The sequence below is a fragment of the Nycticebus coucang genome, chromosome 5, assembly GCF_027406575.1.
Source record: "Nycticebus coucang isolate mNycCou1 chromosome 5, mNycCou1.pri, whole genome shotgun sequence".
Taxonomy (NCBI): Eukaryota; Metazoa; Chordata; class Mammalia; order Primates; family Lorisidae; genus Nycticebus; species Nycticebus coucang.
In genome coordinates this window covers 122056304-122070969 of record NC_069784.1, presented here as the reverse complement: position 1 = coordinate 122070969, position 14666 = coordinate 122056304, and the positions used below count along the sequence as shown (strand labels likewise).

The 14666-nt window shown below is 35.2% G+C and overlaps 1 protein-coding gene across 2 annotated transcripts in view; it reads left to right on the top strand.

The window, feature by feature from the left end:
- The window catches only part of SHPRH (SNF2 histone linker PHD RING helicase), an 84233-nt gene that overhangs the window by 52996 nt on the left and 16571 nt on the right, over positions 1-14666 (top strand). For both annotated transcript variants that reach the window (XM_053591846.1, XM_053591847.1), the window contains exons 22-25: positions 1819-1962; positions 2783-2884; positions 8174-8245; positions 10655-10843. In XM_053591846.1, coding sequence (XP_053447821.1) covers positions 1819-1962; positions 2783-2884; positions 8174-8245; positions 10655-10843 — 507 coding nt within the window. The remainder of the gene's footprint in view (positions 1-1818; positions 1963-2782; positions 2885-8173; positions 8246-10654; positions 10844-14666) is intronic.

The following is a 14666-nucleotide window of genomic DNA, read 5'->3' as shown; positions in this document are numbered from 1 at the left end:
CAGAGTTCTGAATTTAGAATTATTCTTTAGATTTGGATTTATTGTCCATTATCTTACTTTTCAGGTGAGATAGGGGACAGAAAGAATTGTATCTTTTATAATGTCATAATTCCACTCACTATCTTTTTTTCCTAAGTTCTTGCTTTTTATTTTATATATTTTTTCCTTTTATTAAGTCATATACATATAGATCATGAATACAGTTATGCCTTTGTGGGGTTCAATGTGTTGTTTTTGTACAAATTGGAGTGCTTACATCCAACTAACAGCTTTCACCTCATTTACTTAATCAATGTGTTAAGAAATTTGCGTTCTATACTTGATAGATTTTACTTGTTCCCTTACAATATGCTCCATAGGTCTGGTCCCACTGTTTACCCTCCCTCTATCAAACTTCCTAGTTCTTGCTTTTTGAAGTTTGGGTAAAAAAAATTTCTGCAGAAAAGAGAAGTTGTCCGTGCTATCAGTTTGTACATTTGATAAACTGGAGATTATTTTTATAAAGTCAAAGTCATTGGTTCACAGTAACTTCTTTCCTCACACATTACTTTTGTAAATACAGAGCACCTTATTGTCCAGTCACCCCTCTTATTTTTCCTTTGGACTTAGTTTGGTTGCATCCTCTTTGTCCAGAGGAGCACTTATCGTGCAGTTCTCCCAGGTTTCTGTGCATTTTTTTCCTGCAGAACTTTGCAGAACTTTTCACAGAAAGGCAAATGAATGGGTTGCTGAGCTACATGTCAACCAAGATCTACCTCAAAATATAAAGTTATGAATAAAGCATGCCAAAAAATTATACTGATTAACACCACTTCTATAAATTTACAAAACATATATAACTGGATTATTAAGGCTATACATACACGTAGTATAACTCCAATGAAATGTCTGTCAAGGATAAGTACACTTCAGAATAGTGATTACCCCATGGTTGGGCCTTTTCCTCACATACTCCTCTTTTGAGCAATATGTGAGGTGAGGAAACCAATTGACAAAATTAAGGAGGAATACACAGATGCTTTCCAAATAATTTTTTTTTTTTTTTGGCCGTGGCTGGGTTTGAACCCGCCATCTCCAGCATAGGGGGCTGGCGCCCTACTCCTTTGAGCCACAGGTGCCACCCAAATAATATTTTCTTAAACTGGATGGTGGATACTCAATTGTATATTTTAGTATTCTTGTTGCCACATATTACTTTAAATATGTGGAGTAGGTTACAATACAATTTTTTTTTTTTTAAGTGGAGATGAGATTCTATCAGCCTAATATTGAATTGTAAAGATCTTTGGGGCCAGGCATGATAGCTGACATCCGTAATCTTAGCACTGGGGAAGGATAAGGTGGAAGTATTGCTTAGCTCAGGTGTTTGAGACCAGCCTGAGCAAGAGCTAAATAGAAGTTAGACAGACATGATGGTACATGCCTGTAGTCCCAACTCCTTGGGAGGCTAAGGCAGAAGAATCACTTGAGCCCAGGTGTTTTTGGTTGCGGTGAGCTCTGATGATACCCCAGTGCTCTTGCTGGGAGACTGTCTCCCTCCCCAAAAAGAAATTTCTTTGGTTCTACCAAGGAGTCTTTGGGTATACTGTTCCTAAGAATCTAAATAGGCAGTGTCCTATGGAGCGTTTTTAGTCTCACTTCCTCACCCTAAAACTGGCCCAAAGAATTAATTACTTTGACTTTAGACACTTAATGAAAAAATATATATGTCAAAGACCTCTTGGAGACTTATGCTCAAGGCAGATGTTGGTGGTTGAAACCAATTTTAATTATACGTGTATGCTTGACCATCACTGTCTATCTTTTCCTTTCTTCCAGTTGCTTCATGAATATTGGATGACCCTGAGGAATCGTGTGTCTGCTGTTGATGAACTTGCAATGGCTACTGAACGACTAAGAGTGCGTGATCCTCAGGAGCCAAAACCCAGCCCACCTGTCCTGCATATCATAGAGCCACATGAGGTAATTTGTAAATAAATGGCAAAAAAAAGGACAGTGAATAGTTACAATAAAAATCTAAAACCCATTGGAAAAGGAGAGGAGGAGATCTCTTCTATAAGTATATGTTTAATCTCCATTCTTAGTTTGAGCCATAGAAAATCTGTTGTTTTTATAGATCTAAATAGGTCAAAGGTGAGCAGTTTCTTATCTATTAGCATTAACTGTTCTGCATTTTTTTGTTTCTCTTCAGATTACACATTTCTCTATTTTTGAGCACTTTCTATATGCTGAGACCTATAGGTATTCTCAGTTACCTTTCAGACGTACTTTCTTTGTTACCTGTTTTATCAGAATGAGAAAAATCTTCCTTAAGAACAACTAAAATGTTTGCTTTTGAATGTTTTCTTTTGCCAATGATGAATAGATATCAACAATTTATCAACTAATAGATCCCCATTTGTATCTTGGGATTAAAACATAACTCCATCAGTGTTTTTTATTCTGCATTAAAAATATTCCCTTTATAATGTATTTTTGTCCTTTTTAATTTTCTCATCCCATGTATATATTACTGGAGAATGGTACATGAATAGAATTTGGGTTGATTTTTATCTGACTTCAGGTATATAAGGATGCTTTCTATTTAAAAGAACTCTAGATTGACTTTTGCTTTCAATAAAGTGAAAAAGGAAAAAAAACATTTGAAATATGTTATCAGATGTTCATTTTACAAATAGAAGTTTTAAAATAAAAGTAGATTTTCTTAAGACGTATTTGTATAATTGAAGAATTATTGAAAGAATAAAGAGGGTTTTTTTCTGTCTTTTTTTGTTTGTTTTAGGTAGAACAAAATCGAATAAAACTGCTAAATGATAAAGCCGTTGCTAGATCACAGCTTCAGAAAAAACTTGGGCAACTTCTTTACCTAACTAATTTGGAGAAGGTACTATTTTTAAGAGATGCTACTTTTTCCCATGCTGTACTATCATAAGCTACGTTAGTGACTCCTTCCATTTAATCAGTTAGGCCCATAATTAATGGGACAGGCTTTTTTTTTTTTTTTTTTAAGTCTTGTATTTATTTGTGTTAGTTATATGGCTCAAACACTAGCTGTGTCCCTATAACACAGAGATCCTCCCCAAAATGTTATATTTGTAGAAATTGTAAGTTACACAGATGATGTAAAGAGGATGCACTCTATGGTAAAGAACAACATAAATAGACTTTAGTTTTTTTGGCTGGGGCTGAGTTTGAACCCGACACCTCCAGTATATGGGGCTGGCACCCTACTCCTTGAGCCACAGGCCACAGCCACCATAATAGCCACAGGCCACAGCCACCATAAATAGACTTTAGCTCAAAGCCTTGAATAGTACGTATCTCTTGATGAAAATTGCATTATATAATATATACACTTACATTCGTTTATACATACATAAATATTTTTCAGTTTGTTACTTGAAACTGAAATGTGTTTGGAAAACTACTAAATATGTAGAGTGGACATAAAGTTCATATGCAGTTTTAAGTTACAATTATTTTAAATTGCTCACTAACTGTATGTCTACCCCGTATGTAAAGCGTGAGGGTAGTTCCTGCTTTATTAACACTTTCTAGGTGTTTGTTACTATTGATATTATTGACATTGTTACTGTAATTACCAATACTGTTATTCTGAAGAAGAAAAAGAAAGAAAAAAAGCATTGAAAAGTTAGTCTGTAAAATGCTAGCATTGAGAAAATAACTTTAGTACATTTCTGGACTTGAATTTTTAAATGCAAGATTTCTGTACTTCAAATATTATAGTCAAAATAAAGAAACAGGTAATCATCTGTTACTTTTAGGACATAAGTTTATATCTGTATGTTGAATTATTTTTAGAAAAATAAAATTCCAAGGATATAAATAATTAACCTAGGAAAATACAATTTGGCTAATAATATAAAAAAGGGCATTTAACCTATAAATGAAAGAAAATCAAATTACACAGGTGCCATTTTCTGTCAACAAATAGGCTAAGGTTTTTTAAGTACCTCTCCTCAATGGTGAAAGGTCAGTGAATGACTGCCTTTTATGCACTACCGATGAGAATGTAAGTTGATAGCAGCTTTCCTGGAGTGCTTTAGTAATATGCATCTACAATTACATGTACATTGAGTGTCCCAAATCCAAAATACTCTAGTGAGCATTTTCTTTGAGCATCACATCAGTGCTCAAAAGTTTTGGGTTTTAAAGCATTCTATATTTCAGATTTTTAGATTTTGGATGCTCAGCCTATATGTGAAAGAAAGGAAAATCTAAAATCCAAAATACTTCTTACAGTATTTTGTACTACTATGTAGACAAAATGAATTGAGATCTGTACAATAGAATCAAATGCATATTTTAGAACTGCACAAATATAGAAATCAAAAATTCATGCAGACCAGACTTAGAAGAAGACAGAATTTGTGAACTCAAGCACAATGCAGTAGAAAATATCCAATTAGAAAGAAAAATAAAGAAGAAAGTATAATGAAAGAGATTTGAGACACAATCTCGCATTCTACATACTTATAATTGAAGTTCAAGAAGAAAAGAGAATGGGACAGGGGGAACTTGAAGAAATAATGACTGAGAATTCTCTAAAATTGGTGAAAACAATGTTGCAGTGTCTTATAGATTAAAGAAGCTCAGAGAACTCGGAGGAAAATAAAAACAAAAATAATATCTAACCAAATAGATATTTTGGAACATCGAAACCAAAAATAGTGGAAACAGAAATGTAGAGTTGAGAGAAAAAAGACATAATATTTACAAAGAAGTAGCAGTAAAACTGGTGACTGCATAGAGATTTTTTTTATTCAGCCTTTAAAGATGTTCCTTTGTTACTTGTTTTTTCTATGACATCTATATCTAAACGGGTTAACACTGGAGCAACATCTTTAAAATGCTGAAAGAAGAAAAAGCTGTCAATCTCGAATTTTATATTTAGAGAAAATACCCTTTGTTTAAAAAGTGAAATAAAAATATTTTCAGTTAAACAAAAACTTAAGGAATTCATCCCTAGTAGATCACCTCACAATAGATATTAAAGGAAGTTCTTTGAACTCAAGGAAAATTATTGCACATTAAAGAATGGAACTATAAGAAGAAATGAAGAGTAAGGGAAAGCTGAAATATGTAGATAAGTAAGAGAATATTGATAGTGTGAAGCACCAATACTATTATATGGGTTACACAACATATATAGACCTAAAATAGACAAAGGAAAGAAGTAAACAAAGGGTAAACTATTATAAGATTCATCAGTACTTTAGAGGACAAAAAAATCCATAAGGATGTCAAATGTTTGAACACTGGACAAATAAGACCTATTTGACACTGACCCCACTACATTCAACCACTGCAGAATATGTATTATTTTCGGCATACATAGAAATATATACTTTAGGAAAGACCTATGATAAGTTAAAAAATAACTCTTAAAGTTTTCAAAGGATTGAAAATATACAAGGGTATGTTTCTTGCTAAAAAGGAATTAAACTAGAAGTCAGAAATAGGAGGATAAATTCTCAAGTTTGGAAATTGACAGCATAGTTTTAAGTAAACCAAGAGACAAATCGTAAAAAATATTCTGAACTGAATGAAAGAATATGTGACAATTCCGCTAACGCATGCTTATCAGGAAATTTGTACCTTTTGTTAGGGATCTGCAAACTTCCATGCATGGAAGAAATTCAGCCTGCCACCTGTTTTTATAAGTGAGGTTTTACTGGAATACAGTCACCTTCATTTACCTGTTGTTTGTGACGTCATTCACACTATAATAACCGAGTTAACTATTGTACAGTTGTGGGCATACAGACTGGGTATACCCACAAAGCCTAATATATTATATAATCTCGCCCTTTATAGAAAAAGTTGGTGTTTTGGTAGATTGTTTATTTACAAAGTGCTACAATAGTCTCCCTCCTCCATATATATATGCCTATAATCAATCCCCTCCCATACTGACTCCGGACTTGGCTGAGTAAGTTGTTTTTGAGCTTCTGCTATAAGAAGATACCTGTAAAGTCCATGCACATTGAGTTCTCCCAGTCTTCTTGCTCCTATGTGAGGAGGCCTAGCTTACTTTTTTTGAGAGCAGAGCCCTCAGCTCAGCCCTCCCACAGACCAGCTAGCATACCAACTAGCAGATGTGAGTATGTGACTATCCTGGACCATCCGGCCCCAGCCTAGTCAGCCTATTCCCAAATGACCCAGGTGACACAATTCATGAGAATTGTGTGTTTGTTTTACACTACTAAATTTTTAGGGGATATATATTGTCTGAAACAGAAGTCATTAATTATCAGAGCAAACGGGTAATTAAGTTGTTCAACTTTTTAAAATGTCTGACTACTTCCCTTTTAGTTAATGCAATTGTTTTAAACAGAGTGCCTGAATCCATGCACAATTTAACATTTTTTGGTATTGTATGCCAAAGGATAATTTTTTAAAGATACTTGTCTATCGAAACCTCAGACAAAAATCTTAGTGATCACTCATCTAATTTACTTTCCTTTCCTAGTTAGATATTATACTAGTTATACATTTTCCTTAGTTTTGAAATCTTTTCTACGTGGTGTTGTTTTTTAATCTCTTTCAATGTTTGTAATAATTTTAAGGCAATTTTTAAAAGCTGTTGTATTTTAATGTAATTTCCAGCATAGAGAGGTCCCAAATACTAATACACTATTTCTGCTTTACAGTTGTATGCCTAAATGTGATAGAAAAGAATGCTAAGAAGTAGCCAATATTAATAAGGAGTTACATTATATAAATAAAATTCTGCCCCTTCCCCTCAAATCCCATGTCAAGTAGACATGAAGAATAGCTTTTTCTATGATTGTTAAGGAGCTTTGTTTCAATTATAAATTATATATTTTTAATGGACCCACATGTTTTGTTGTTGAGATAAGGCCTTGCTCTGTCACCTGGGCTAGAATGCAGTGGTATCATCATAATTCACTGCAACCTCAAACTCCAGGGCTCAAGCAATCCTCCTGCCTCAGCTTCTTGAATACCCGTATGGGCTACAGGCACATACCACCGTACCTGGATAATTTTTTTTGTTTTTTATAGAGACAGTCTCACTCTTTTTTTTTTTTTTTTTTTTTTGAGACAGAGCCTCAAGCTGTCACCCATGGGTTTCAGATATTTATTTTACTTCTTGGGTTGTAATCTAATATAATCATTATTTGTTGTTCACATAATTGTTCAAATAGTTCCAGCTTTGGCCAGTGGAAAGTCTTTCAGGAGGCTTCCGTGTCCTGGTACTTGCTCCAGGTTCATCACACATTATCCTTTCAGCCATTTCTCCAAGGAACATTGGATGCTTTAATTGAAAATCCTATTTAAAAACCAAGATCTCCTCTGCCTCTACCTCCCAAGTAGCTGGGACTGCAGACACCCGCCACAATGCCCGGCTATTTTTTGGTTGCAGCTGTCATTGTTGTTTGGCGGGCCCGGGCTGGATTCCAACCCACCAGCTCAGGTATATGTGGCTGGCGCCTTAGCCGCTTGAGCCACAGGCGCTGAGTGATAGTCTCACTCTTGCTCAAGCTGGTCTTGAACTCTGGCCTCATACAGTCCTGCCTCAGCGTCCCAAAGTGCTAGGATTACAGGTGTAAGCCATTGAGCCCAGCTGTAATCCATATTTTTAACATAATGAACCTGAAAAAAGAATTGAAAATTTACTTGTCATAATTTGCATTTAATTTTTCCTTCTACTATAATCACAAATACACTAATACAATAACTTAAGACTCAGGCTGAGTCTCTCTTACCTGAAATGCTTGAAATTCGGAAGTGTTTCAGATTTTGGAATATTTGCATTATACTAGTTAATCATCTTAATCTGAAGATCAAAATCTGAAGTGCTCCCGTGAGCACTTCCTTTGATCATCATGTTAGTGCTAAGAAGTTTTGGATTTTGGAGCATATCTGATTTCAGATTTTGGGAATAGGGATATTCAACCTGTATAACAAATATTTTGTATCATTTTTTGCTCAGCCCTTGAATAAATGTTCTTTGTAAGTCCCAGGAATACTAATATTAGGTAATATATAAATTTTTAGGTCATCTCAATTATTAGATTATTTAAATTGTGATTGCTAACATTTATTTCTATAGATGAGTTACAAAGCATGTATCAGGTTTTAAGTGTAAAAATGTAACTAATATATTTTTGAATTCTTTTTTGGATAGTCTCAAGACAAAACATCAGGAGGTATTAATCCAGAACCTTGTCCAATCTGTGCTCGACAGCTGGGAAAACAGGTAATATTATAATAAACATTACATGCATTTATAAAATAACTTCTGGCTTTTAATGATTCCTTTATATAATATTCCTTTCATCCTTCATTCCTCCATCCCTTCCTTCCTACCTCCCAAGAGATTAGATAACATACTTAGGGCTACATATGTTTGAGCAGTATTTCTTAGTGATAAATGAAAAAATATTTCTAGAATGATCTCATCTTTTTCATTAATGATGCATAGTTTTGAATATTATTTCTAGTCACAAGATTTTGTCCAAGTACTTGACTTTGTTGGATCAACGTAGTTATTTGGTAATTGTACGAAAATACAGTACAACTTAGAGTCACTTGAGAAAGTCTTACATAGGTACAGTAATGTGGCAGTATTCATACCTCAGAACACTAGGCTTTTGAATACAAATAACTTCTCTCTTAGGAGAATTTAGATACAATTTTTAGAAGACCATTATATTAAATGTTTCTTTATTGTATGTGAATATATGTATGTACATATATTGTGTGTGAATATTAATATACAAATGTCCGTAAACATAATGGTACCATATTAATCCTCCTCTAAGAGATTCATGTTCTATCCTACCAACTGTGATTTATGAAACTATAAATTCTTTCTCTCTAATAAATCAATATCTACATTAATAGAACATTGCTTTTCAAAATTTGAAAGATAAGCTTATTACTGTTAAACAAGTAAAAGTATTGTTGGCTATTTTTTTTTTATTTTATGGAACTGAGAGTGGGGAGGTAAATAAATGCATGAGTTCCAGACCCTGACCAGTAATAATCAGAAAGAAAGTATCTTTAGGTTTCCAAGATTTATGGAGGAGGTGAGATGTCAAGGATACTTTATTTGGTAATAAATCTGAGAAAGAAAGATATTACAGTGGAACTATGTGAGCAGAAAAATAGTAATGTACAAATGCCGGTGACTTCTGACAAACGTTGTAACAAAAATATAAAAACTCTGATAAAAATGAAAGAAATTGTGACAGAGTGGTGTCTTTTTTGCTTTTAGTTTTAATGTGATTATTCATGCAACTGAATTGTCTCAGAAATTTTTTTTATTTTTTCTTAAATATTTTCAGTTTTTAAACTTCTTTCATATACATTATTTTATTCTAGCATAACCTAGATCTCCTACATTTATGGTTAGAAGAATATATTAGATTACAATCATAGTAACAAAATTATACTTTAAACTCTGTTTGTAACATTTATAGGATCTCTATATTCTTTCAGCTCTTCATTTCTCTTCTACTTCTTCTAATTTAGGTCAATTAAATTAGAATATAAACTTATACATACTGGCTGATGCCTCTAGAGGCATTGTCCTTTGTTTTTTTTCTTCTCTTTGGGCCATTTAATCAACTTCCTGTCACTTCTAACCTTCAGATGCCAAGTTTGGTTTCTTCTCTGTTGCAGATAGAGGTGGACCCCTCTTGATGTTAAACTTGTTCAATAGAGAAAAGTCTTTTCCAGTAGAGAAAGTAACTTTTCCCAGTGACACTGGAGTTACGTAGAGTACAGGATAGTGCTGTTCTGTGTCATACAAAAATACTACTTAAACACCTACTCGTTTTGTTATGGTCTCAACTCCTGAGGACTCTTGGCACAATTCCCTGAGAACAGAAGTGCAGCCAGAGAACAATATGAGTAAAACATAAAATAATTTTTATAAAACCAAGTTTATGTATTTCAGTTTTCTCTCCTGAGTGTGAGCTCTTTTCCAAAGAGCTTCTTAGATTCATTCTGCAAAGAACTTCAGGCAGATCTAGCCACACATTTTCTTTCCATACAAATCCACACATGTCTAAATCACTAAAAAAAAAAAACTTAGGATTTAAGAGCTTTTGTCACTCAACACACCACTTGGTTTTGTTGTTTTTATGAGGTGAAAAAGGTTAAATAACTTGTATAAGATGTTATAGCTTTTGGAAATCATGACATTCAGAGAGAATTCTTTAACTTTCTCTTAAATAGGACAAGGGTTTTCAAAAATATGTTTTTGTTTATTTGTGTTTTCCAAAAATATATCCAGAACCACTTTTTTTTTTTTGGAGACAGAATCTCACTATGTCACCTTTGGTAGAGTGCCGTAGCGTTGCAGCTCACAGCAACCTCAAACTCTTGGGCATAAGCAATTCTCTTGCCTCAGCCTCCCAAGTAGCTGGGACTACAAGCGCCCGCCATGATACCCAGCTATTCTTTTGTTGCAGTTGTCGTTGTTGTTTAGAAGGTTGGTGTATGTGGCTGGTGTATGTTGGTGTATGTGGCCTAACCACTGAGATATTTAGGAAGTGAAACTGCAACTCACTGTTTCTCCTTTTAGTAAACTTCTAGATTGGAAGACATCTTTCACAACATCTCACTAAGGGCTATTGTTTGTGCTCTTCTTTCTTTTTAGTGGGCAGTACTGACCTGTGGGCACTGTTTCTGTAACGAATGCATTTCTATAATTATTGAGCAATACAGTGTGGGGTCTCACAGAAGCTCCATTAAGTGTGCCATCTGTCGCCAGACCACGTCTCACAAAGAGATCTCCTATGTCTTCACCTCAGAGAAGGCCAGCCAAGAGGAGGACATCCCTGTGAAGGTAAAGTAGGTCAAGAATGTGGAGGTGCACAATTGGAGCAATATAATATAGAAGTCAATATCTGGCAGATGAGATAATTAAAAGCGGAACAAGGGTGGCGCCTGTGGCTCAAGGAGTAGGGCGCTGGTCCCATATGCTGGAGGTGGTGGGTTCAAACCCAGCCCTGGCCAAAAACCACAAAAAATAAATAAATAAATAAAAGCAGAACAAGGTTGGCATAGTGAACGCATAGAAACCACTGTTGTCCATAGAGGAAGTTCCTGGGACCCTCGGCCTTACTGTGTACTCCTTCATTTGGGAGGAGCACAAGAACATTTAGCAGCAGTCATGCCCACTGTGGCAAAAAGGTAGTATCTTAATGTTCCAGTTCCGTATCGTCTTGTGTAGTGTTTCTGTCTATCTAGATAGATAGAGCTCTGGGGAGGTTACGGATTAATTAAGTTTTCCTCATTCTTTTACTCAACCCTATATGTCAGGAAGAGAGGATGTGCCCACCCAACGTGAGAGGGAAAATGGATTAGTTAGTGAAGACTAGCACAAGAAAGAGTATGCTTTTAAATGGCCTGGACTGGTAACAGGGTACGCCCAAAATGTGGCTTTATCTTTCTAAATGTTTTCCCATGCTTCATTCAGAATCTTAAGAAAATTTATATAATTTGAGAATCAAATAAGATTGGATTTTTTTTGCCTAAAGGATATTTATTTAATAAAAAGCATTTACTAGACTTTGTTTTTTTTTTGCAACACATCAGTTTATAAATGAAGTAGCAAAAAGGGGCCTCAAGGACTAGTTTAATGGTGGAGTTGACTCTGAAGCAAGAAGAGGTATTTTTAAGGAATGCATTTTGTGAATAAAATCAACAAGTTTAAATTTACTCGTAGGAGTTAGGCAGTTGTTAGGGTATCCCCCTCCAAAGAAAGCTATAGTTGAATTAAAGAATTTTTAATTGCTATTTTTTCCTCTATTATTTGAGTAAAACCTCAATCTCTAGTGGATTAGAATAAACAAAATCTTAAAGTTGGAATGAGTATTCATTCCGTATATATATGACATATACTGTGTGCCAGGCAGTGTACTTGGCTTCACAGATGCAACATACACTCATGAATAAGCAGATGTGGTTGGCACCCTCATGGAGTTTAGCAGTAGAGGGTAGGGAAGAAGCTTGAGTTGGGGCAGTAAGCATAGATATTAACAAATAACTAATGTATTATATTGAGGCTCAAAAGAATGGAATTTTCCGATTTGATCTGAAACCTGTATTTGGGGACCAACACTCAAGTGCAAGGAGTGTGAAAAAATAAGTATCTTCTCTCGAAAGGACTGCCAAGAGAGCAGCGTACTCAAGTGTGTACTAATTAAAGCAAAGAAGTGTAAAGCAGTATTTCCACAAGAGTTAAAACATGTCAGTTTGCTGATCATAAAGCATTTGTTTCATAGGGTATCATGAAAGGGTTCAGGAGTAGAAGGAAAAAGAAAGTGAACAAGCAGGAGGGAACTGCAGAGCCATACGGGAATAACAGAATGGGCATGGTTAAGTGACGAGGACATCGTGACCTAAGGACCCCCTTGTCCTGTTCCCTGCCTGTGTACATTTCTGTAACTGTGGATTGAAAATACTTGGAAAAAGAAAAAATTACACAAATTCCAGAAAGCAAAATTTCAGTTTCCAGCATGCCGAGTACTATGTCGACCCGACATGAATTAACTCATGTATAGGTATTACATTAAGTAGTGTAACTAATACAGAGAAGATAGTATACCAGAGTTATATCCAAGTGTTACACCTTTTGCATAATGGACTGCAGCATCCTCAGATTTTGGTGTCATGGATAGCTCCTTATGGATACAAAGGGAGAACTGTATTTTTAAAGCAAATGCCAAGAGAGTTGCTAAATGAAAAAGTGACCTTTAGAGCAGCCCTGAGGAATTTGGTGGTGGTTCTTTATCCTGCTCACTATGCAAAGAACTGTTCTCCTTCCCAGTCCCACTTTCCCTTTCTTCCTACTCCTGAAGTCTCTCTCCTTTCCTTCCCATAAAGATAATCTTTCTTAGTCCTTTTTCTTCTCTCTCTTCCTCTGGCCACAGACATCCCAAGGGCCACTGATGGCATTCGTGGCTAAGAAGAGGTGATTGACCCTTAGGTGAAAGCATTCACCAGAGTACAAGGAACATCATAAGAGAGAACTGCTGTGTCAGGCTTCTGCAGTGAAATTGAGGAAGTGATTACTCTAGTTACCAGTAAACACAGCCTCTGTGAAACTGAGTCACTGAGCCCATCACCCAAACACCTGTTCATTTAATGGCAGCTTTCCTAGATACCCAGGATAGAGATTAGGACAGTTGCATTTGCTATCCTGTTGGGACAAGGATATCAAGGTATAAGTTCTGTTTATTATGTTCTCACTTCTTCCTGTCTTCACGGGTACTAATGAATTAATTGAAGCATCTTATATATCATTAACATCTGAAACATCATTCTAGAATTTACGAAGACTAATAATTTTCTTCTTATCATAAATGCATATATACTTACATTTCCTTTATATTGAACACATGACTGAATTTCATGCCTATTGTATAAGCAAGTCTTATTGCTCCTCCACATCCGCACGTTACTTTGTACCATTGTAACATTTGCTTCTCACTGCCTTTTCTGTCACCCTTGATGTCTGCCACATCTGCCTTCTGCTCCCTGTCCCCTTTTCTGACTTCTGTCACACACCTGCCCTACTGTTTCACCTGGAAGCATCTACTTACTATATTCTCAGACTTTACCTTACTTTGACTTTCTGAATTTTCCACATTAAAGGATCACATGATCTATCTCGGACTTGAGGAAGTGATATTATATAATAAAGATGGCTCTATGTTAATAATGAAGACACCATTTTCAAATTTTAGAACTTAGTTCGAATTACTCCTAAACCTAGGGAATTTTTTCTTTTTTTGATTATCAAAAAGCTGACCTTTAATAAACAATACTGAGAAATAATCTTTATTTCACTGAAGTTTTTATATTATCTGAAATCTTTATTTCACTGTATTATGTCAAAAATCTTGGACATGGTAAACACTAATACGGTATTGTGTAGAGGGCTTAATCATATAACTGGTCTGCAGATTAAAGATATTCGGAGAACATAAAACTGCTATTAAACAATATGGACATTTTTTTCAAGTGGTATTTTTTGGGAATAAGAGATTTCACAATGTAAGAAATCCTATTATTTGGCCATAGAAATAAAATGTATATTAGGATCACAAATGTTCTTTTTGATGTAGCACTTAAGGTAAAGATGTACGCTCCCTCCCAACACTTGACAGTATTCCTAAACGACCTTTGGAACCTACTAGGCATCTCACAAAGTAAACAAAATTCCCCTTGCAAGTTCTAACAACTGCCAGGCATTTTGGATTGTGAAGTAGGCCTTTTGGCAGAACATGGGCTCCACATGGCATGTTCCCTGTGTTGTATGTTTGGCAAGGTTTCATGCAAAACATTTTTGCTGGTGAAAACCCTGACCCTGCAGTGGACAAGATTCTTAGAAGAAGTTTCTGTCCAGGAGAAAATACACTACATAGATAACAGCTACAACAGTACAGCACCCTTTCCATCCACCCTCGCCTACACACGTGTACAATGCTTCATCTTCTCAAACTTTTGAGCTTTTGACAATTTACTCAACTGCTTTTTAAAATAAAGATTTTTTTTTTTCAGGTCCTATCAACCTCTAAAAAGTTTGACTCATTGGACCAGGGATGTGATCCAGGAATCTGTATTTTTAACATAAAAATTTATTGATGAGAGATGTCTTACTT